Source organism: Gopherus evgoodei, chromosome 2 (assembly GCF_007399415.2).
Source record: "Gopherus evgoodei ecotype Sinaloan lineage chromosome 2, rGopEvg1_v1.p, whole genome shotgun sequence".
Classification (NCBI taxonomy): Eukaryota; Metazoa; Chordata; order Testudines; family Testudinidae; genus Gopherus; species Gopherus evgoodei.
Genome location: NC_044323.1, coordinates 52,538,756 through 52,563,007, shown reverse-complemented (window position 1 = coordinate 52,563,007; position 24,252 = coordinate 52,538,756). Strand labels below are relative to the sequence as shown.

The following is a 24,252-nucleotide window of genomic DNA, read 5'->3' as shown; positions in this document are numbered from 1 at the left end:
TGGCAATCCTACAGTATTTGTTAATATTTTACTGTCGGAAAATAGGCACTGCCAAATATCTATATTTTACAGAAAAACAAGCGCTTCATCAATCAAATCAATAGAGGCATTGTCTATACAGAGAATTTGAGTAATTATCACTGCCACCATTCATTTGTTATCCACTTTTGAATATTAAAGAATACAAAATCAAAGACAGTCTGCTATTTTTATCCAATCAATACAACATCAGAGGGACAGATTTTTAAAGTATTCAGACATCTAAACATGTTAGATGGGTACCTAATGGGATTTTATCTGCATCTTCGGGTGCTTAGATACCTTTAAAAAACTGTCCCAAGAACCTTACACATTACTGCACTGAAGCATCCTGGCCATCTTCACTTGAAGGAGGATTCATCTGAAGGAAGAGGGACAAGCAGTGTTGCACCCTTGACTCCCCCACAAAAGTCCTGCAGAGTTCTGGCAGGGTAACCTCCAGGAGATTCAAGAAAAATGGGGAAGATTTAGCAGAGCTGACACTTTTGACATTTACCCTTCTGAACAGCTCTATTGGAAGTACAAAGGATGATTTTTAATACTCATATAATAAGTAGTTGCCATACATAGATAGATCTACATGAGAAAAGAGAAATGCTGTTTAAAAATGAGTTATCCCTTTCTCTTGCCCTATTCCAACATCTCAAAAATCACAACAGCTAGATTTTGAAAAGACAATTATCTAATAATCTCCCCCCAAAAAATGAAATTTTCATGGGCTGTTGGCTTTCATGTGTAACTCAAGACATTTGCTTTTAATTGCTTTTAATTGCTTATTCAGCATTACAGGAAACAGATATTACCACCCTTTACTGCTGCAAATCTTGAATGTATGCCACAGAATATAAACCTGATTTTAGGAGACACTGACTACCATTGGGAGTCAGGGTGTGCAACAGTAAAACAAAAAACAGTAAGCAAATATCTACCAAAATTCCACCACAATTTTAAATTTCCTTCTAAAAAGCGGATATCCGATCCCAGTGGGAGTTGCTGCTGCTCAGCCCCTCCAAGGATCATACTTGAGGCCCTGATTCAGTCAAACAGTAAGCATGGAAGTAAATCTATCCTGATTCGGCACTGATTGGAGACAACGGGGTCTGGATCAGGTCCCAAAGCACCTAAACATATGCTTTGCTGAATAGGGGTGGGATTATTCATACTTAAAGTTAACTATGTGGTTGTGGAATGAAGGCCACAGAGAGTAAATATGATTTATGAATAAAATATAACCTTGCAGAACTGAAATACCATTCCACGGTAGCTAAAGTATAGTTTTCACCTTTTCTTGGATTAAACTATATCATTTCAGATTATAACTTTTAGGCTTCACTAAAATTAGATTGGTTGTTATTTTCCTGACAGTAAATCCACTATACCCCTTAGTCACTTCTTGTTTGACAAATAATTAGTGACTTTTCACCTTAAGAAATACACAACAAAGGTTTAGCTATGCTTCCAGAATTGATTGCATCATTATTTCTGTAGACAATGCTCTTCACACTGGAAAAGCATCAGATGATTTAGAGACACAAATTTATGATTTATATATGTGGGCCTCTGACTAAAAGCACGTTGCAGCTGGTCCTGGATAGTTCAATTCTAGGATCCTGAGATTCTGACAATAACCATGCAATCCAATTATTATAAATTCAGATAATATTGCAGTCCTTCAAAGTAGCATCAGTGCTTTACTCTGATTCAGCAAGGTACTTATGCATAGTTGAAGTTCAAGCATGCAAGTAATCCTGTTGAAATTGATGGAAGGTACTTAAGCCTGTGCAACTACCTTTTTGGATACAGGCCTGAATTTGCTTCTTATTACTTCATCATCTGTGATCTCTCTCTCATTCACTCTCTCTTTTTGAAAGAAAGTGAAAATCATATCCTGTCACTCTGATTATGAATAGTGGTATATTATTTTGACATCCAGGAAACCTGAATTTAACTGGATTTGTAACATTGGCCTGTGCTCTGCTGTACATGCAACTCTCATGGAACTAGACTCTTCTATTTATGGGTTTCAGTTCTTCATTGTATTGCATCCTCTTCGTATGCTGCTCATGTTGTATAAAAACAGGGCTGTAGCAACAAAGAACGTGGCTCCTTCCGAACATATGTCCGGGGCCCCTTACAATGCAGAAACTGGAATGCAGTATTTATTTTATACAATATACAGGGTTCATATTATGTATACATAGGCCTACAGTGTACATATATTCCGTATTTACGCAAAGCGCTTCTTTTGAGCCTTGTTCTCCGCAAATTGGTTAATCAATGCATCATAGTCCAGAGATCTGGCAATCTTGTTTTCGATTGAGATAACTGCAAGCGCAGAAAGCCTGTCATCTGTCGTGGTTGAGCGCATGATATTCTTGATCAGTTTCATTCTACTGAAGCTCTGTTCAGCACCAGTGACAGTAACTGGTGTGGTCAGAAGAATTCTGATGCAAATGCAAAGAGTCGATATATCTCCTGAAGGCTGTTCTTGTATATGTACATTAAAAAATTGTTTGCAGTGACAAGTCCTCTCTCTTTCTCGATGACATAAATAAAACGATTCAATTCCATTATGAGTTCGTTGGCATCAATGTCTCCCATTTTTCTTTCAAAATTTTTGCTGTGATTCTCCAGTTCATTTTCTCTGTGACACTGCTTCAGGCTGTTAGCGTTGTACAGAAATCCAAACAACTTATACCACTCCACGAGTTGGTCAAATCACAACGAAACAGAAGATATGGCCTGATCAGTGAGAACAAGAAAGAACTGCGATTTGAATTTTTCTTTAGCAGAAAGATGACTCGAATCATCAGCACATTCGTAATCAAACATTCTCTTCTTATTCGCACCCTGGTTTCTGGAAACACCTGCTCAATACCCATATGCTCTGCTATTTCACATGCATTTGTGACCACAGAGTTATAGCCTATATTTCGATAGTCTTCCAAAAACTTCATTGTAGCACCAGCTTCTGCCTGCAGTACATCAATTGACACATCTGGTGACTGAATTAATTTGCAGGTTTTATTGACATGAAATAGTATATCGTACCACGTGTACACAGTCAGAACAAAAGGCCATGCAGTAACATGGTCTAAAAGTGCACCGGCTTCTGTTGCTGTATTGCCATCTTTCTTTTCGAGCGCATATTCGCGCAAAGATGACAAAGCATTGCACAATTCTTCAAGGTGATAAAGCAATGGCTTCACAGCATCAATTCTCGACTCCCAACGAGTGTCCGATAACCCTTTAACAGATATTGGCATATGTTCTTGAAGTATATCCCAAAGTGAAGGTGAAGAAGAAAAGATAACATATATTCTGTTAATCAGACCGAAAAAGTCAACGGCATATTTCGATGACTTTGCCGCATCTGAGATCACAAGATTCCAAGTGTGAGCTCCACATGGTACATACAAGGCACGGTCATTTATTTCTAGCATGCGGGCTTGAACTCCTTTATTCTTTCCTCTCATATTTGCGCCGTTATCATAAGCTTGACCTCTCATGTCAGCAATGTCTATTCCTAAGTTGTTTGCCTTTTCAAGAAATGCTTCCAATAAGCCCTCACCAGTTGTATCATGAACATTAAGAAAATCAACAAACACTTCACAAATATTGACACCATCTTCACCGTTGCATTCAACAAAGCATAACACCACAGACATGTGTTCTTCATGTGACACGTCAGGTGTACAGTCCAAATTAACTGAATAATATTTTGCTTTTTTAAGCTGCGCTATGTTGGCCTCTTGAATGTTACTGGCAACAAGTTGAATCAGCTCGTTTTGGATCTGTGGACTGAGGTACTGAACAGGTGTCTCTGCCTTTTAATCCTTTGTAAAAGTTTGCTGAGGACATTATCATACTTTGCAAGCAATTCAAACAGTCCCAAAAAGTTGCCATTCGAAGGATCGGCGCGCTTTTCATTACTTCCTCGAAATGCCAAGTTTCTTTTGGACAAGAAAATAACGACATCAACCATGCGTTTGACAACATTTCTCCAGAAATCTCTTTCTTTCAGAAAAGCCTGCAATTCGAGTTGGTCAATAGATGTATGGTTTACTATGCCTGACCGAAGGTCAAACCATTTCACCATACAGTCTTGATGACCTTTGCCTGTTTCATGCTGCTGAAGTCTTTTTGACAGTGCTTTCCAAGCAGATGTTCCACGACGTAGCGGTATGTCGCCAGTGCCATATAATTTACAAGAAAAACAAAAAATGGCATCTTTCTGAACTGAGTACATTAACCATGAACATCTTATTTTCTTGCCATTTGCCATGGTTCGATAGAAATGAGTACTTGTGAACCTCCGTCTTTCCTCGTTAAATAGAAATTCGTAACTTTCATTCTGCTGCGGTGGGCCACGTGCAACAATGTCACACACTTGCCTGTCCGCTATTATAGACGGCCAATCTCCTGGATCATCAGTCAGTGGTTCTGATTCAGATACTTCTTTCCTGGCAGCAGCTGGAATATCTGTCACAGTTTGTTGGTAGAACAACTGGCTTCACCTTCGACCTCACTTGAAGCACTTCTGGATACTTCTGGATATGATTCGTCGCTGCTAGCGCTGTCCGTTTCATGTGCCTGTACCTGTACATTGGATTGCAGGGCAAAATACATTGACAACTTTGGAATTTTCTCAAGTTCCTACTCTTTTTCTGCCTTTCGTTTACTAGCTCCACTCTTATACATTCTCTTAGACTTCTGCGTTGGAAACGATAAAAAACTAAACAACTAAATTAATAACATTTATCCGCCGACCGCCATTATGAACGCAAATACACATTGTTTGAATGGGTGACACTAAAATTCGAAACTGACCAACAGACAACTGATGTAGCCAGTAGCATTATGATGTATCATAATGACTTCATGGTTTTGTCAGTAAAACCGACATGGATTGTGCAATAGCGTCAATAAATGTCACTTACCTAGTTATACCTTACATTTTTTTGCCACTTTTAGGGGCCCCCTTCCTTGTGGGGCCCCCTCCGATCGGAGGGTACGGAGGGCGCTCGCTACGCCTCTGTATAAAAAGGTCATAAAACCAGTGGAATTAGCCTCCAGGAAGTACCCCTGGTGTAGTAGGGGTCACTGAATTGGCTTAAAATATGCATGTAACAGCCTTTTTTTTTCCTGGCCCCTTTCATAGCTCCTGATGTAGGGAGTGTGTCTCAGGTAGGGGACTAGCCAGTGTATTGCTGCTCTCCGGCTATTCTTATTTATTTTTGTCTGCAGGAACAGCCCATAAGTCTATGCTGAGTATGAGGAAACACAGAGACAGAATAAAACTCTTCCTTCTCATCATGTCCATTCCTGCACTGAGCAGACTTCTGCTAGAACTGAGAATCTGGCCAGGGTGCACATACTCTTGTATGCACCACCTTATCTAGGACTACATCCACCTTAAGTAGCTGAACCACACCAGTTATACTGCCAGAGGACCCAAGTGGCTAAGGAAGTAGTGGCTGGATTTGTTTAAATCTACTCAGAGAGACACAGATTTTTGTGTGTAGTATGAGATGTTCCGCAGTCATTTGTATGTATCTTTTCTGGAATCATTTTCCTCATCTGGCTTGAAGGGAATTTACAAAGTTTCCTTTCTGTGAGCCTGGCAGTACCTCAGTTGTGTTTCCAAACTCATCTTCACTGTGCAACAAGAAACCCAGGAAAATCATTATCTGAAAATCTAAAACGACAGTAAAGGACATGATGCTGTGACCTTACACATATCACAGCTGTTACACATACCCAATTTTAATATATACAACAACACTCTCTTTGTGTGCCATGTAGGGCTGCAGTTTTGGGGTTTTTTTCCCTTGCCATAATCCTTCCCATAAATTAGCTGTAATTAGGAAGCATGCACTGAGGATTGGTTTTGCATAGGTCTTAACCTCAAACTTAAACCTTGTTGCTATGGTCTCATGGGAGTGAAGAAACAAATATAACATGTATCTAAATACTTCACAACTACTGTGGCAGTTCTTCGAAGCATAATGCAGATGCTACAGGTGTTTTCCTTTATATCTGTTGTGGTACAAACATGGTACTGCTGGGTTGGGGAAAAATACAGAGATTGAAAAAAAAAACACATGGCAACATGGGGGGAAAAATCTGAAATAAGAAATATGATCTAGGGAGGGGAGAATAAGATGCCACACTATTGGCCAGACCCTTATCTAGTGGTCGGAGCATGGCGTTGGGAAGCAAGCTTTTAATGTGGGATTCAGAATTTAAGGCCAGAAGGGACAAGATTAGGTTATCTAGTTAGAACTTCTTTATATTGCACACCATTAAATTTCAGCCATTTACTCCTGAATTGAGCCCAATAACTTGTGTTTGTATTTAGCTAAAGCATATGTTGGATCAGATCAGAGGTCTCACTGGTCCAGTATTCTGTGTCTGACAGTGGCCAATACTACATACTTCAGAGGAAGGTGCAAGAATCCCCTTAGTGGATAGTTATGGAATAACCAGATAGTTACAAGACATTTCTTTCCAACACCAGACAGATAATTGGCTTATGCCCTGAAATACTATTGTTGTTACTGTTTTATTATTTAATTTTGTTTTAATGACATAGGATGGCTTATATCTTTCATTTTTTTATCTCCTCTAAAGTAAATATGAATCTTCTGCTTATGCATATCATAGAAGTACAGGGCTGGGAGGGACCTCACTCAAAGCAGGACTACATAATAACTAGACCATCCCTGACAGAAGTTTGTCTAACCTGTTCTTAAAAACCTCCAATGACAGAGATTCCACAACCTCTCTAGGCAATTTGTTCCAGTGCTTAACTACTCTGACAGGAAGTTTTTCCTGACGTCCAACCTAAATCTCCCATGCCACAATTTAAGCCCATTGCTGCCTGCCTGTCCTCAGAGGTTGAGAACAAATTTTCACCCTCTTCCTTCTATCAACTCTTTATGCCTTTGAAAACTGTTATGTCCCACCTCAATCTTCTCTTCTCCAGACTAAATAAATTGAATTTTTTCAATCTTTCCTCGCCATGTTTTTTAGACGTTTAATCATTTTTGGTGCTCTTCTCTGGACTTTCTTCAATTTGTCCACATCTTTCCTGAAATACAGCACCCAGAACTAGACATGATATTCCATCTGAGGCTTTATCAGCATGGAGTAGAATGGAGAATTTCTTCTCGTGTCTTGCTTACAATACTACTGCAGATACATCCCAGAATTATATTTGGGTGTTTTTGCAACAGTGTTACACTGTTGACATGTTTAGCTTGTGATCCATCATAACCCCCAGATCCCTTTCTACAGTACTTCCTTCCTTTGCAGTAATTTCCCATTTTGTATGTGTGCATTGATTGTTCCTTCCTAAGTGGAAGTGCATTTGTTCTTATTGAATTCCATCTTATTTACTTCAGACCATTTCTCTGGTTTGTCCAGATCATTTTGAATTTCAGTCCTGTCCTCCAAAGCACTCGCAATCCTTCCCATCTCTATATTATCCACAAACTTTATAAGTGTACTCTCTGTGTATCATAAACAGATAGTTAAGGGTTAATGCCTCTTTTACCTGTAAAGAGTTAAGAAGTTCACCTAGCCTAGCTGACACCTGACCAGAGGAACCGATGGGGGAACAAGATATTTCAAAAGGAAGGAGGGAAGTTTTCCTTTGTTGAAAGTTTCAGTTTCAGCCGGAGTGAAAAAGATCAAGGAACCAGCCTCTTATCAGAGTAGTAAGTTTTAGAAACGGATAAATAGGTTTATGTTTATTTTCTTTGTAACTTGTCTTGGTACCATTAGGGAATTATCAAAATTGGGTATTTGGGTATTTTTTTGTATAACTAAATTTGTGCCCAGGGGAACATCCTCTGTGTTTTAAATCTGTTGTCTGTGAGAGTAGCTGGTATTGCTAATCTCTCCCAGAGGGTTTTCTTTTACCTTTCTTTTCTTTAATTAAAAGCCTTTTTCTTAATACTGGATTGATTTTTCCTTGTTTTTTAGATCCAAGGGAGTTGGATCTGGATCCACCAGGAGTTGGTGGGAGAAAGGGAGGAGGATGGTTAATTTCTCCTTGTTTTAAGATCGAAGGGGTTTGGATCTGTGTTCACCAGGAAATTGGTGAAGTCTCTCAAGACTACCCAGGAAAAAAGGTGGTACTTGGGGGAGGTGGCGGCGATATCAGATCTAAGCTAGTAATTAAGCTTAGAAGTGTCCATGTAGGTCCCCAAATCTGTACCCTAAAGTTCAGAGTGGGGAAGGAACCTTGACACTATGTCATTATCTAAGTCATTTATAAACACATTTAACAGAACCAATCCCTGTGGACCCCACCTGATATGCCCTTCCAGCTTGACTGAATCACTCATAACTAGTCTCTTGAAATGGTTTTCCCACCAGCTAGGCCCCCATCTTATAGTAACTCCCTCAAGGCAATATTTCCCTCAGTTGTTTATGAGAAGATCACACAAGACAGTATCAAAAGCTTTACTAAAGTCAATCTATACCGCATCTACCACTTCCCCACTATCCACAAGGCTTGTTACCCTGTGAGTGAAAGCTAATAGGTTTGTGTCATAAACAGATAAAAAAAGTTAATAGCACAGAAGTACTTTATATCTCTTTGACTGTAAAGGGTTAACAAGTTCAGTAAGCCTGGCTGTCACCTGACCAGGGGACCAATCAGAGGACAGGATACTTTCAAATCTTGAGGGAGGGAAGTTTTTGTGCTGTGCTGTTAGTTTTGGTTGTTGTTCACTCTGGGGACTCAGAGGGACCAGACGTGCAACCAGGTTTCTCTCCAATCTCCCTGATACAGGTTCTTATAGATTCAAAATAGTAAGTACTAGGTAGATAAAGCGAGTTAGGCTTATGTTTGTTTTCTTTATTTGCAAATGTGTATTTAGTTGGAAGAAGTTCAAATGTGTATTTGGCTGAAAGGAGTTCAAATTGGTATTTTTGCTGAAAAGATTTTAATTTGTACTTGTACACTTAGGCTGGGAGAGTATTCCCAGTGTCTATAGCTGAAACACCCTGTACCTATTCCATTTTTTTTTTAATTTACAAAGATAATTTTTACTGTTTTTTCTTTCTTTAATTAAAAGCTTTTCTTGTTTAAGAACCTAATTTTTTTTTATTCTGGTGAGACCCCAGGGGACTGGGTCTGGATTCACCAGGGAATTGGTGGGGAGAAAGGAGGGAAGAGGGAGAGAGAGGCTAAAGTCTCTCTGTGTTAGGATTACTGTCTCTCTCAGGGAGAATCTGGGAGGGGAAAAGAGAAGGAGGGAGGAAGGTGAATTGTCCTCTCTGTTTTGTGATTCAAGGCGTTTGAATCACACAGTGATCTTCCAGGGTAACCCAGGGAGGGGAAGTCTGGGAGAGGCAACGGTGAGGGAAAGGGTTTACTTTCCTTGTGTTAAGATCCAGAGGGTCTGGGTCTTGGGGGTCCCCGAGCCAGGTTTTGGGGGGACCAGAGTGTACCAGGCACTGGAATTCCTGGTTGGTCGCAGCGCTACAGGTTCTAAGCTAGTGATTGAGCTTAGAGGAATTCATGCTGGTACCCCATCTTTTGGACGCTAAGGTTCAGAGTGGGGAATTATACCATGACAGTTTGTATGACATGATTTGTTATTGATTAATCCATGTTGACTGGTGCCTATCACCTTATTATTGTCTAGGTGTTTGCAAATTGATTGCTTGATTATTTTGTCCATTATCTTTCCGGGTACAGAAGTTCAGCTGGCTGGTCTGTAATTCCCCAGGTTGTCCTTATTTCCCTTTTCATAGATTGACACTATATTTGCCCTCTTCCAGTCTTCTGGAATCTCTCCTGTCTTCCATGAGTTTTTGAAGATAATCACTAATGTCTCAGATATCTTCTAGGTCAGCTCCTTGAGTATTTTAGGATGTATTTCATCAGGCCTTTCAACTTAAAGACATTTATTCTTTCCTTGTTTTAGCCTCAGATCCTACCTCATTTTCACTTGTGTTCACTATGTTAGATGTCTCATCTCTATTAACCTTTCTGGTGAAAACTGAAAGAAAAACATAATTTTGCACTCTTGCCATTTCCACATTTTCTGTTATTGTCTTCTCCCGTCATTGAGTAATAGGCCTACTCTGTTGTTGGTCGTCCTCTTCCTTCTCCTGTATTTGTAGAATGTTTTCTTGTTACCCTCTAGCTAGTTTAATCTCACTTTGTGCCTTGGCCTTTCTAATTTTGTCCCTATATGTTTGTGTTATTTTTTATATTAATGCTTCCTAATCTAACATAGTTTTCATTCTTTGTGGGATTTTTTGTTTTGAGTTTCAGATCATTGAAGCGATTTCTTCTGGTTGAACCAGGATGGTCTTTTGCCCTACTTCCTGTCTTTCCTACACAGTGGAATAGTTTGCTCTTGTTCCCATAATAATGTCTCTGAAAAACTGCCAACTCTTTCAAATTGTTTTTCCCTTAAACTTGCTTCCCATGGGATCTTACCTACCGAATCCCTGAGTTTGCTAAAGTCTGCCTTCTTGTAATCCATTATTTTTATTCTGCTGTTTTCTCTCATAGCATTCCTTAGAATTATGAATGCTATCATTTCAAGATCACTTTTACCCAAGCTACCTTCCACTTTCAAATTCTCAACCAGTTCCTCCCTATTTGTCTAAATCAAATTTAGAACAGCGTCTCCCCTAGACACGTAAAGTCTGAATCCTATTAAGCTGATAATTGCAGTGATATCAGAGGAAAAGCAAGGTGTTCCTTGTGTAACTAATATGCAACCGCACCACTTCACTTCTTCCATCACCCAGGATGGTCTCCTACCAGGGCAGGGTGTTGTTTTTTTCAACCTGTGAAGATGTGCAGTTAAAGCAGATCCAGAGAAGGGCCCATTATTCTGTACTTAAACCATGAATGATTAAATGTATGCTTAAATCATGGCTTTTTCTGCTGTGATCTAATCTTAATGAGAAAGGACACTCCTTTACTTGTTTAGGGTAAGGAGGTTAGGTGGGTTTGGTAGCACTAAATAGAGCTGAATATAATGATAATAGCATTATCTCAGTTTTTCCACATAATTACTGGCATATCACTGCACTTTAATCTTGAACTGCAACATCTCTGCAATTGCAAGCTGGAGCTGAAATCTCCAACTGTACCGAATTCTTTGGTGATTATGTGATGTGGAAAAATATCAGTTGGAATCTAGGACAAGATCTCCAAACTCATTTTCAGTAGTTCCCTGGACTGGATATAAACAGTGGTCTCCAGAGGGGTATATCTAGTGAATTTAACCTTGTTTTCCACTTACAACCTTCCTCTCCTCACCAAAATGCTATTTAACATAGTCTCCATGGTGGCAAATCTCAAACTAAAAACAGGTTATTCATTATTCCCAGCAGATTAAGATACCGTATGATGTACAATCTAATCATTTGAACATTGCCCTCATGTATATTTCATTTTCTGTTCATGATCTATGCTGTATGTTTTTTCATTACTATTTAATAACTTGAATAAGGGGCAAGGAAGAGTTTAGAAGGACACATATTCCAATATGTATTTAATATGAATCTCAAATATATTTATAATTTATTTTTTTCCACTGTATGAACATATGCACTGCTCTGTTGTTCTAGGAGGCATTCAGTGCCCAAACAGTAGTGCACTTCAGGAAGCACGCAGCTGTAATGAACACTCTTGCACTGTGTACCACTGGCAGACTGGGCCCTGGGGCCAGTGTATAGAAGATGTCTCTGTGTCCACTTTCAACTCATCTACCAGTTGGAATGGGGAGGCCACCTGTGCTGTTGGGATGCAAACAAGAAAAATCATCTGTGTGAGGGTCAACGTGGGACAAGTGGGACCAAAAAAGTAAAGATCTTTGAACTATTCTTTATTTAGTTAATTATTATTATTATTTTGCTTTTTTAAGATGCAGGTAATCAGTATGGACTTATTTGCAAAGGGAAATAATTCAACTGATGGTCAAGTCTGCTCTGATGAGTAAATAATGTTTAAAAAGCACAAAATCTAAAATGCTAGCAGAACTGTAGAGCAAAGAGTAGGTGATCGCAATGGGAAAGCTCCACTACAATGGACTCTGCTGACCGCTTCATTTCAGAATTGTCAATCAGAGACACCGACTCCAAGCATCTTGGTCCAATCCATCTTCTCAGCCAGGAATTACCCTGTGCCTTCCATGGGGTCTTGGCAGGGCCGGCACTTCCATTAGGCAACCCTAGGCTGTTGCCTAGGGCTCCAGGATTTGAGGGGGTGGCATTTTGTGCGCTCCCCACGGGGCGCACGGGAGCTTCTGGTTCCTCTCCCATCACGCCGCCGAAGAAGGACCTTCTGCCGACGTGCCACGGAAAACAGCGGCAGGCAATTGAGCAGCTCAATGATTATCGCTGTCGCCTGTGGCTTTTCGACAGAGGGTCCGTCTTCGGCGTCGCGATGGGAGTGGAACCGGAAACTCCTGCACACCCCATGGGGAGTGCACAAAATGCCGCCCCCCATGGCCTAGGGTGCCAGAAACTCTGGCGCTGCTCCTGGGTCTTGGGGAGGCATTGTTTCACCTCATTCACTCCTCAGCACTGATTGCCATATATGGCAGTCAAGATTTTTGAGGGAGTGGGAAGGTAGATCACACATTTTGCCACTGGAGAGGGGTTCAGGATTGAATGCCATTTAGTTGCTATGTTACTGCCCCTGAGGGGCTGGTAGCGGTTTGCCCCTCAAGATCCAAGTATTATTCTGCAGCTGTAGATCTTTGTTTACTAGACTTCTCACCATGGAACCAGGAAGGGCCAGGATAGAGATCTTAGTTTGTATACGGGTTAGGTGTTTTTAATGTAACCAAGATTTTAAGGGGTCTATGTGGCCCAGTAGTTTAATTGCCCAGTTTGGTGTAAGACAATGGTTCGAAAACAAATTAACTGTGAGTGAAATGAGTTTGATGGTATCTCACACAATCACTGTACAGTCTGTCACTCTTTAGTATGGTCAATGTATCCTGGTCAGGAGAGGTCCAGAGATGGAATTGCTGGTGTTTTGCAGGACAAGAACAAAGTGGCTTACCAGAGCTCTTTAAGAAAGTTTAAACAGCTGCACTTGCACTGCACCTTTGCCCAATGCCACCAATGTCTTGCTTTCAAAAGCATGGCACTCATTTTAAATTCACTTTAAAAGGAAGAGTGGAGGAGGAAAACTCATATATGTGATAGTTAGCACATCACATTTTAAAATGTGTACACATGCAACCACATTAAAATGCTGTTAATAGGCATTCCATGCAATGTTAGTGGGCAACCATTTTACATTTTAAAAAAATCATTCTACAGAGAGTTTTCCTTTGATTTTTAAATCAGCCATTAGAGTGCTTGCCTTTGATTTGACCTTAACATTTTGAAAACAGGTCTATTGTATCTTGTCATAGACAAATCCTGTGAAATGAGAACAAAAAGGCACTGGTTATCTTTCAAACTGTCATGTTAAATTCATTAAATCATTTTTAAATAGCATAGATTCGACATGAAAATGTAAATAGGAACCTCATTTTAAACTTCCCTTAATAAAACCGATTACTGTGATATGATAAAATCAATATTATTGGCCTTATCTACCTTACAAGTAACAAACGTCAGCTCATATCACTTCTGTTTCATTTCACGTTGAATAAGGGTTGGGAAAGAAAATCAATAGCCTGCATTAAGCTACATATACCAAACAGAAACATTAATAAGCATAGAAGTGGCTTTTTAATTGAACCAATTGCCTCATCAAAAGGCCTCTGCGTAAGGGCTGGAACCTGCTGTCTTCATGAAAAATGAAGCCCTCAATTAGTCAAATTGCATATAATCTTGATTTTGTCAATGTAAATGTTGTGGTGTGTGTATACACATCTTTATGTTAAAAAAAAGTCATTAGGAAGTCAGTATTTGCCAAACATTATCATACAGTTACCAAAGATATCTCCTATTTTAACAACAGGAAAAACTCTGAAAATGTTAAGAAATGTATTTGGACATAAGCTTTTGTGGGCTAAAACCCACTTCATCGGATGCATGCAGTGAAAAATACATTAGGAAGATATATATACACAGAGAATATGAAAAAATGAGTGTTGCCATACCAACTATAACAAGAATAATCAATTAAGGTGGGCTATTATCAGCAAGAGAAAAAAAATTTTGTAGTGATAATCAGGATGGCCCGTTTCCAACAGTTGACAAGAAGGTGAGAGTAACAGTAGGTGGGAAAATTAGCATGGGGAAATAGTTTTATTTTCTGTAATGACCCATCCACTCTCAGTCTTTATTCAAGCCTAATTTAATGGTGTCCAGTTTGCAAATTAATTCTAATTCAGCAGTTTCTCATTGGAGTCTGTTTTTGAAGTTTTTTTGTTGGAGTATTGTGACTAGTCTCTAAATTTGTTAGTCTCTAAGATGCCACAAGTACTCCTTATTCTTTTTGCTGATACAGACTAACACAGCTACCACTCTGAAATCTGAAAACGTAGTCACTGTGTGGTAACTGTTGTCAAATACTCTTTATAACTGGCAACTGTATTTGATTACGCACGCGCGCACACACTCACTTGCTCTCTGATTCTCCAGTCTGCTGAGGCTACTTTGTGCCATGTAAGTGACACAATATGAACTTGAAAGGGTCAGAATAGTTGGCGAGAGCTCCTCTTTTAGAGAAGAAATTTCTGCCAGTTGAAAGCTAGCAGAGGTGCTTCAATCACACCCACTACCTCTGGTGTAAGAGGAGGGAGAGGGTGTGTCAAGAGTCTCCTGTGGGCAGGAGGTGGTGGCATGTGCTGCTGCAGCCCATATAATAATAATGGAAGACAGAACAGGTTCCCTGCTACTCTTACATCCATCGGGGCTGGGTACCTGAGAATCAGGAAGGTGCAGCCAGCTTCCTGCGGCTGCCACTCCGGTTCATCCAAGCATAGTTTGGCCGTAGTGGAAATCAGGGTCATAATATGTAATGTCTTTGCATAAATAAACACTTGCACATAATGCACAAGATCCTTTCCATGACAAAATAAATTCAGGAAACAATCCTGCATTCGTAGGGGAGAAAACTGGATGATCTAAATGGCCTTTTCTGAATCAAGTGGCTGTGTTCCTTAATTCATGTCAAATATGTATTGGTTTATGAATGCATATAGCCAATTTGAATCACCCAGATGTCTAAAATCCTAGAGAACCATAATGTGCATGAATGCAGATTAGTTATTGATATATATTGTGAAGAACTGTGCTAAATGTGGTCTGGTCTATACGAAAATGTTTTGCAAACATAGCAAAAATTCACTCTACTGTAAATGCAGTTTTACCAGCAAAAAAATAAAAATAAAAAATGCTTTTGCCATCATAGCATCTTTTGTTTGGGGAACTGGTTCTTTAAAGAGTTCTTTAAATCAGTATAACTTTTACCAGTTCACCGAACAAAATAAGCTATCCCGGTTTAAAGAGCTTTTTTGCGGGTATAAGCTGTGTCTCCACTAGGAGGGAGTGCCGGTATAACTATCTTGAAGACCCTTTCTAGCGTAGACAAGGCCTAAAAATAAGCAACATCTAAACTGCTGGATTTAAATAACCTTCCTAAGAAGTCTCTTTATATCATTTTTCTTAAGCTCTTCAGAAGTACAGATAACAAAGGCTTCTTGCCCTAGTTTTTCCACCTTCTCTCAATGATTGTTCTGTCTCATGTTGATCAAGATTACTTGCATCTCAACTGCCGGGCATGCTTTCCTGAAAATGGCAGCTGGAATCCTTATCCTTAAACTGAAAAGCAGTGCGGGAGGCGGGGAGGGATTATAATATAACTCCCATTAAATGTATTCATACACTTAGCACCTTGTGCAACATTTGAAAATATAGAGGATAGCATTTAAATGATTTAAAAAAAAATCCAATCATAGCTCAGTCATGGGCAGTGCTGATCAGCTGCAGGCGCTCAGCATCCCTCAGGAGTTAACATGGTCATAGAATGATCATTCATTTTATAATGTTCCTTTTTTTTCTAGATGTCCTGAAAGGCTTCGACCAGAAACAGTGAGGCCTTGTTTGCTTCCTTGTAGGAAAGACTGTATAGTGACTCCATACAGTGACTGGACATTGTGTTCTTCCCCATGTCAAGAAGGTAATAGAATTCACTGTGTATTAGAGGACAGATTATTTAAAAATAAACCATACACTTAGTTAGTTACTATGTAGGCTTCTTCTGACAGATTGGTATTGGCAACGTTTTTTCTCTTAGATGGTGCACTTGTATTTCAGAGAGAGGCCACTGTGACCTAGCAGTTGCTATGGTGAATGATTATTTTTATTGAATATTAAAACAACATAAAGTAATTGCACAAATCCTTCTAGAACCCATTATAACACTGTCCTTACAGCTGCCTGTTTCCAGTGGACTGTGTGCAGACACTCTAAATTTTCTTTATTACTTAATTATGTATATTTTGTAATAGCTTTTTTCCCCACTCTGCCTACTTTTGTATTGCAAACTCTTTGTTGGATCTGACATTTTACAAATACCTCATTAGTCACATAGACATGAATACTCTAACACCATTGAAGATTGCAATGCAGTTGTACAACTAGAAAAACATTTTAAATGCAGTCAGATTTGTCCTTGCATACCGCTCCGTTTGACTTCACTGGAAAACCTGAGCAAGTATCCTAGGGCAAAATTTGGTTCTGTGCTTGTTTTAACAAATGTGTATAATTGTAATAGGCCCAACAAAGGTTAAAAGTCTCTATCATGTGAGTCCTAAAGTCTAACAGAAGTCATTCTCTTTCATTTTTGTCCATTCCCTTTTATACTACCTTCAGAATTATAAGAAAATAAACCACAAAAATAACCAACATTCCAATTAATATTAAGGTTCTGAATTAAACGCCCACTGCAAAGTCTTTTTAATGCACCTGTCACAGCTTTTAAAAGAAGTTACACAGCATAGATGTATTTGAATTTTTATTGCTTTGAAATCATCATTACAGCAGAAGCATTGAAAAAATTACTGTTGCCCCGACATTTCTGCCTTATCACTTTTTCTCTTTTAAGCTTAACAGGATATATTCTTCTAATATGCACTATTATAGGCATAGTCAATAATGTAATTCCCTGTTCATATGTGTTAATTCCCTCATGGAACATGGTGATTACTCATTGTCACTTATTATATAAAAAAATGAGACTGTTGCATCAAATAAATACCTTTTAAACATCAAAGTCAATTCACTATGCTTTACAAAGGACACAAAAAGTCACTTTTACAGTAATTCCAATTAGTTATTGGAGCATACAACAACTAATAAAGAATTAGGGAGATTAAATGTATAACCTTAAAAATGTGATAGCTGGTACCACTGAATTTGATAGTACACGGTGTTGAGTATGCTACTTAAAACTTGGAATGAATTATTTCATAATCACCATAATATTACTATGAAACCCTAGAATCACTTCTATTGTACTATAATTTCAGGATAATATTATAATTTTCTCATTGAGATGCTTCTGTGGGGTCTGGCAAGGGTGCAAAACTGTCTTGTTTTATTTTATTTTAAAAAAGGTTCTTAATAATTTGAGTGTATCCTCAGGAACCATGTACTGCAAATTGAAACACGCTGATTATAAACAAAATAATACAGAGGGGCAAATCAGATAGTAAATGGATTAGTGGAATGAATATCATTTCTACTCAGTAGCCAAATGTTATCTCAATATCTTTGCAACAATGTTCAGTTTACAATAGTCACCTGTTCCTGCTGCTTCTGTCAGAAGCATCTCTGGGAGTCTCTTCTGCTTTGTGCCTTGAGACAGGTCCTGGCTCTTGCTCTGGCTCCTTTACTGACTACCGGAGAATTCCTCCTGTTTTGAAGAATACTGAGGTGGTGTAGTCTGGTGTAGTAGTTCTTGCGTTGTTCACCTCTCAGCCACTGATGTTGGAGCATTGACTACGAGCCCTGGCTGCCCAGATGCTGCAGTGACCTTTTGGAAGCTATTCCCAGCCCACTCAGCATGGCTTGGAGCAACACTAATGCCCTAAATGAAGCTCTTCTTTGCAGTTTAGGACCAGATTGCCACGATTATCCATACTAGGTTTTTAAGGCTATTTTTTACAAAAATGTCTACTTTTAACTTAAAACTTCTAGACTGTGGTAGCTTTAAAAGCAAATCAATACTGTGGGCTGTGGAATGACTACAGAGTTATGGTTCCACTCAAATTTTTTTTTTGCCCAGAGCTCGGACTTTTTGAATATGACCACAATCTAATTTTTACTGAAATAATTTACTATTTATCATCAATACTAAATGTCTATAATAATGAAAAATGTGTGACCAGTAAATTAAGTCATAGCAGGGAAATAAAACTTCACATTTAAACATGATGCATGCTCTTGAGGAAGGTAGTCGATTGTAGGGTAGTCAGAGTCCCATATGGGAAACACAGATGTAGTTAAAATAAATCTTGGATAAAGACTAATTCATAAATTAAATCTGCCACACACCTCCTGAGTGTGGAGATAAAAGAATTAGGTTTTGTTATTGGGCTCTTTAGGGAATGGAGCTTTATTATTCACTGCATTATGTACATTTCTGCTTATATGTTTTAATTTTAAGGATAAAATCTATGAAGCCATACAGCATCGTAGCATATCAGACCCATCTAGCATATCACTCATGCCAAACCAACCTGATCTCCTTCTTTGAGAAGGTGACAGATTATTTAGACAAAGGAAATGCAGTAGACCTAATTTACCTCGATTTCAGTAAGGCATTTGACACGGTTCCACATGGGGAATTATTAGTCAAATTGGAAAAGATGGGGACCAATATGAAAATTGAAAGATGGATAAGGAACTGGTTAAAGGGGAGACTACAACGGGTCGTACTGAAGGGTGAACTGTCAGGCTGGAAGGAGGTTACTAGTGAAGTTCCTCAAGGATCGGTTTTGGGACCAATCTTATTTAACCTTTTTATTACTGACCTTGGCACAAAAAGCAGGAATGTGCTAATAAAGTTTGTGGATGACACAAAGCTGAGGGGTATTGCTAACAGAGAAGGACCGGGATATCATACAGGAAGATCTGGATGACCTTGTAAACTGGAGTAATAGTAATAGGATGAAATTTATTAGTGAAAAGTGCAAGGTCATGCACTTAGGGATTAATAGTAAGAATTTTAGATATATACTGGGGACACATCAGTTGGAAGCAACAGAGGAGGAGAAGGACCTTGGAGTATTGGTTGATCACAGGATGACTATGAGCCGCCAATGTGATATGGCTGTTAAAAAAGCTAATGCGGTTTTAGGATGCATCAGGTGAGGTATTTCCAGCAAACATAAGGAGGTGGTAGTACCGTTACATAAGGCGCTGGTGAGACCTCACCTGGAATACTGTGTGCAGTTCTGGTCTCCCATGTTTGAGAAGGATGAATTCAAACTGGAACAGGTTCAGAGACGGGCTACTAGGATGATCCGAGGAATGGAAAACTTGTCATATGAAAGGAGACTCAAAGAGCTTGGCTTGTTTAGTCTAGCCAAAAGAAGGCTGAGGGGGGATATGCTTGCTCTTTATAAATATATCAGAGGGATTAATATTAGGGAGGGAGAGGAATTATTTAAGCTTAGTACCAATGTAGACACACGAACGAATGGGTATAAACTGGACACTAGGAAGTTTAGACTTGAAATTAGACGAAGGTTTCTAACTTTTAGAGGAGTGAAGTTCTGGAACAGCCTTCCAAGGGGAGTAGTGGGGGCAAAAGACATATCTGGCTTTAAGACTAAGCTTGATAAGTTTATGGAAGGGATGGTATGATGAGAGAGCTTAATTTTGGCAATTGATCTTTGATTACCAGCAGATAAGTGTGCCCAGTGGTCGTTGATGGGATGTTGGATGGGATGGGATCTGAGTTACTGCAGAGAATTCTTTCCTGAGTCCTGGCTGGTGAGTCTTGCCCACATGCTCAGGGTTTAGCTGATCGCCATATTTGGGATCGGGAAGGAATTTTCCTCCGGGGCAGATTGGCAGAGTCCCTGGAGGTTTTTCGCCTTCCTCTGCAGCGTGGGGCATGGGTCACTTGCTGGTGGACTCTCTGCAGCTTGAGGTCTTCAAACCACAATTTGAAGACTTCAATAACTCAGACATAGGTTAGGGGTTTGTTATAGAAGTGGATGGGTAGGGTTCTGTGGCCTGCTTTGTGCAGGAGGTCAGACTAGATGATCACATTGGTCCCTTCTGACCCTAAAGTCTATGAATCACTCAATCATTCCGTGTATGTATTGATATTGTTATTGACAGAAATGCTTTCTGTACAATGCTTATTTTTCACACTTTGGCTGAGATCAAGTGTAATATTAGGTTAATATCATTAATTTTCTGTTATGGGCAAAATAACTTAGTCTTGTACAGCAACAGAATCAATTATGTAATATACTACAGTCCCAGTATAATCCTAATTCTAGAAATCATCTGTGTGTGGGGGGGAAATAAACACACTGTTGTACTCTTGGTAGGGGATGTCACAGTAAAGCAACAGTCTCGCCATCGAGTCATCCTCCAGCTCCCTGCAAATGGTGGCCGTGACTGCCCAGACACGTTATATGAGGAAAAGGAATGTGAGGCTCCTCCTGTGTGCTATACTTACAGGTAACCCAAATAAATTATGATAAATTATTCATGTCTCTTCAGCTCTCACCTCCTGTAAAGTGCAAGGGAAAATAGGGTACAGAGCCAAATCAGGCCTGGTAAAAGCAGGTGCAATTCAATTGATTCAAATGGAGTAACACCCATTTACATGAGGCCCATATTTGGCCAATTGTGTTAACATTCTGTTGGATTTACATCTGGATTCCAGCCAGAGTTCCAGTGTTTTGCTTCTAATTACTCATATTTGACCTCTGCAGATATAAATGTCATACACGTCACAACATCAACTCTTTGGTGGTTAACTTTCAAATGTTTGAATAATTATCTCTTAGCAAGTTTTTCGGAGCACTGTGTGAGAGCAGTCAAATGTAAAAGCTTTCTTTCTAAATGTTCTAAAAGTGCTTCGTAAATTAAATACATGTAGTATTACTGAAATGCAGTCATCTCCTATATTGGGGGATGACAGCCTCTGAGAATAAAGGACATTTTGCCACAGCTCAGGAAATTTTGCACACAAGTGGCTTTAAACTATCCCTGCATCCAATCCAATCCAACCCCAAAACTATCCATCAACTATCCAACAGTCCATCTTCTCATAGATTAGAGCAGGGATCGGCAACCTCTGGCATGCAGCTTGCCCAGATAAGCACCCTGGCGGGCTGTGCTGGTTTGTTTACCTGCCGCATCCACAGGTTTGGCCGATCACAGTTCCTACTGGCTGCAGTTCACTGTTCCAGGTCAACGGGGGCAGCGGGAAATGGCGGCCAGCGCATCCCTTGGCCCGTGCCACTTCCTGCCACTCCCATTGGCCTGGACCGGCGAACCGGTCAGTGGGAGCAGCGAACCACAGCCAGTGGGAGCCACAATCAGCCAAACCTGTGGACGTGGCAGGTAAACAAACCGGTCCACGCCATCAGGCGAGCCCTGGCGAGCCTCATGCCAAAGGTTACTGATCCCTGGATTAGAGCATCCTCATGGCTGCTGTAATCTTCACCAGAGGACCCAAAAGACCATTCCAGCAGGAAAGGATTACCAGGATATAAGGGTAACCTGACTCCGCGTCCCACACGATTGGGCTATAAGTATGACTGCATGGGAACCCCTAGGTGAGTGCATTCTGAAGTAGAAGGTGAAACCACATTAGGAGCTGCTACCGAAGCAGCACAAAGCAGTCCAGGTGTGGCCCCGATGTTTAGACCTTTCCAGTAATGGGAAACTAGTTGAATTTAATTGACAGTACTATATAAATATTATTTTTAATGGAAAGACATGGTTGATTCATAAAGTAATATCCTGTTTCTTCCCTGGTAGCAAAGAACACCTGTTGTTTCTCCTAAATGCTACTGCTCTGTCGTAATGATCCTGATGAACGTCCTTTCCTTTGGCAACCACAGAATGGAAAACAAATGGAGGTTATTAATGTATTGCCTTGATCCTGTGTCAGAGAATTATCACTTCTGATCCATTAGGAGATTACAACATATCTAATTGAATCGTATATGAGGATATGATTATAGTGCTTGAAGCTACCAAAACGCAGCACTCCAAATATAATTTTAAAGTGTTCCTTTGCAGTGTCAGCTTAATCATTTTATCCCTTAAACTTGGCTGTTGCTCAGCTGTTTAACACCTTCAAAACCAGGTGATTTCCCTGGAGTTTCATCTGAGCCACTGGTGTATGCAGGATGCTGTGTGCTGGAGAACACTGGGTTTCTAGCAGTGGTAGGCAGGGCAGCTTAACTTTCTTGGAAGGGACTAGTGTTAAACACCCTTCCCTCTACTCCCTCTAGCACCCTTCTTCTCTGGCCTGAGCACATAGTATGACACACACACACAGACAGCTCACTACTCCTTCCTCAGTTCAGAGGGCAGCACAAGGAAGGCAGGTTACACTGAAAGCTGGGGTTATAAAGGAAGAGAGGGTCTCACATGAAACCACACCTTGATGGATCACTGTAGTACCACAGCTGATGGCCACGGCACGTGGGTGGTATGAATTATGTATGCATTTTATTTTATTTTTTCACTTGACTCAATTCAGTTGAGATTACAGCAGGATGAGAACAGCCATCCTGCATAAGTTTTGCTGTATTCAAGGCCCTGTGTATTCTGGGGCAATCTACACCTAACTTCTACAGTATTATGGTTGACATTTTGTAGCAGCTTCAGAATTTTTTAAAATAGATGTTTATAACTGACGTAAATATGCAATGAGTAATATGAATAATCCAATCCGTACAGTATTCATTTATTTCATCTTCTAGAAATTCCTCATCCCTGTTGTTTATTTTGATTAAATTATATTTTCCCCACCGTTAACAACCTGGTCCCAGGTCCCACTATAAAGTCACTAATCTGTTGGAAGTGATTCCAATTTCTGGGTCCCATGTGTTTCCAAGCCAACAGGATCTGGCAGGAGTCTAATCCACTGTTTCCAGATCTGGGACTATACACTCCCTGGCTCAAATCTCTTGTGTGGGCATCCTTCTTTGGGATGTGGGATGTTACTGCCCAGCCATCCTAGACCTGGAAATCAGTGTCTGAGACCTTCTGAGCCGCATCCCAAGTCACTTACATGCCCTCAGCGCTCCACCTAGTCTGAGGGCACTCTGAACTTTTAGTTTAACCCCTTCTGGAATAATATGGTGGGAAAGCAAGGAACATGGACTTAGCAAAGGAATTTCTTAACCCCAGAACCTTTATTCTTAAAGCACTCAAGTGTCATAGATCTTTTAAAACAAAACAAAAATCCTCTGATACTCCCTCCACTGGTCGGACTTCACACTTTTGCTGATGTTTCAGGCTAGCCAGAGTCCCTCCTGCTCTCCCTCTACTGCACAATGTCCTCCCTCACCTGCACACACAGATCAGAACCCCTCTTTTAAGTAGAGTGTCTCCTCTTTGTCATGCTCTTAACTTGGGACACTCCAGCCTTCTCCCCACAAGTCATGCCTCATCCATTTATAAGGAAAACTATTGTTCCATGGGAATGGGTCAGTTGTTGAAAGTCATTCAAAGTTGGTGGTTCCATATTGCTGTCTTGATGGCTTCTCAATGAGAATCCTTCAGTGAGATGTCAAGCACTTGTCCCAGGGCAGTTGTCTGTAATGCAGTGCAACAGGTTGCCTTTGGCACGGTCAGGCTTGTGCAATCACAGTGTCCAACATTTCCACACACAAAACAAGACAGGGTTCATAATTTGACTCAGACGTAACTCACTCCATCACAGCCACATTTTCAATATGCAGTAGGCTTTTGTTGACTAATTTTAAAATGCCCTCAACACATAAACACAGTGAAGGGGCCCTTTCATTAAATGGATAATTGTACACTAATCCAGTCACTTGTTTATTATGAAAAATATAAAATATGCTCGGAGTCATAGTAATCAAAATCAGATTATAAAGAAAGTGTTTAAACATATTAGTACTGCAAAATTTGAGGTGAAATGTCAAAGTAGTATACAAGACACAGATACACAAATCCTGGCAACAGTATTATTACAGCTGTTATATTCATTATTTATTCGTTGAAAACTAGTAGAGTGCTTGGTATTTTAAA

General features: G+C 39.9%; 1 protein-coding gene across 6 annotated transcripts in view; it reads left to right on the top strand.

Moving 5' to 3' along the window:
- Positions 1 to 24,252, top strand: part of THSD7A (thrombospondin type 1 domain containing 7A) — a 586,917-nt gene that overhangs the window by 435,843 nt on the left and 126,822 nt on the right. For all 6 annotated transcript variants that reach the window (XM_030550674.1, XM_030550676.1, XM_030550675.1 and 3 more), the window contains 3 exons: positions 11,650 to 11,884; positions 16,053 to 16,168; positions 20,559 to 20,691. In XM_030550674.1, the coding sequence (XP_030406534.1) occupies positions 11,650 to 11,884; positions 16,053 to 16,168; positions 20,559 to 20,691 (484 nt within the window). The remainder of the gene's footprint in view (positions 1 to 11,649; positions 11,885 to 16,052; positions 16,169 to 20,558; positions 20,692 to 24,252) is intronic.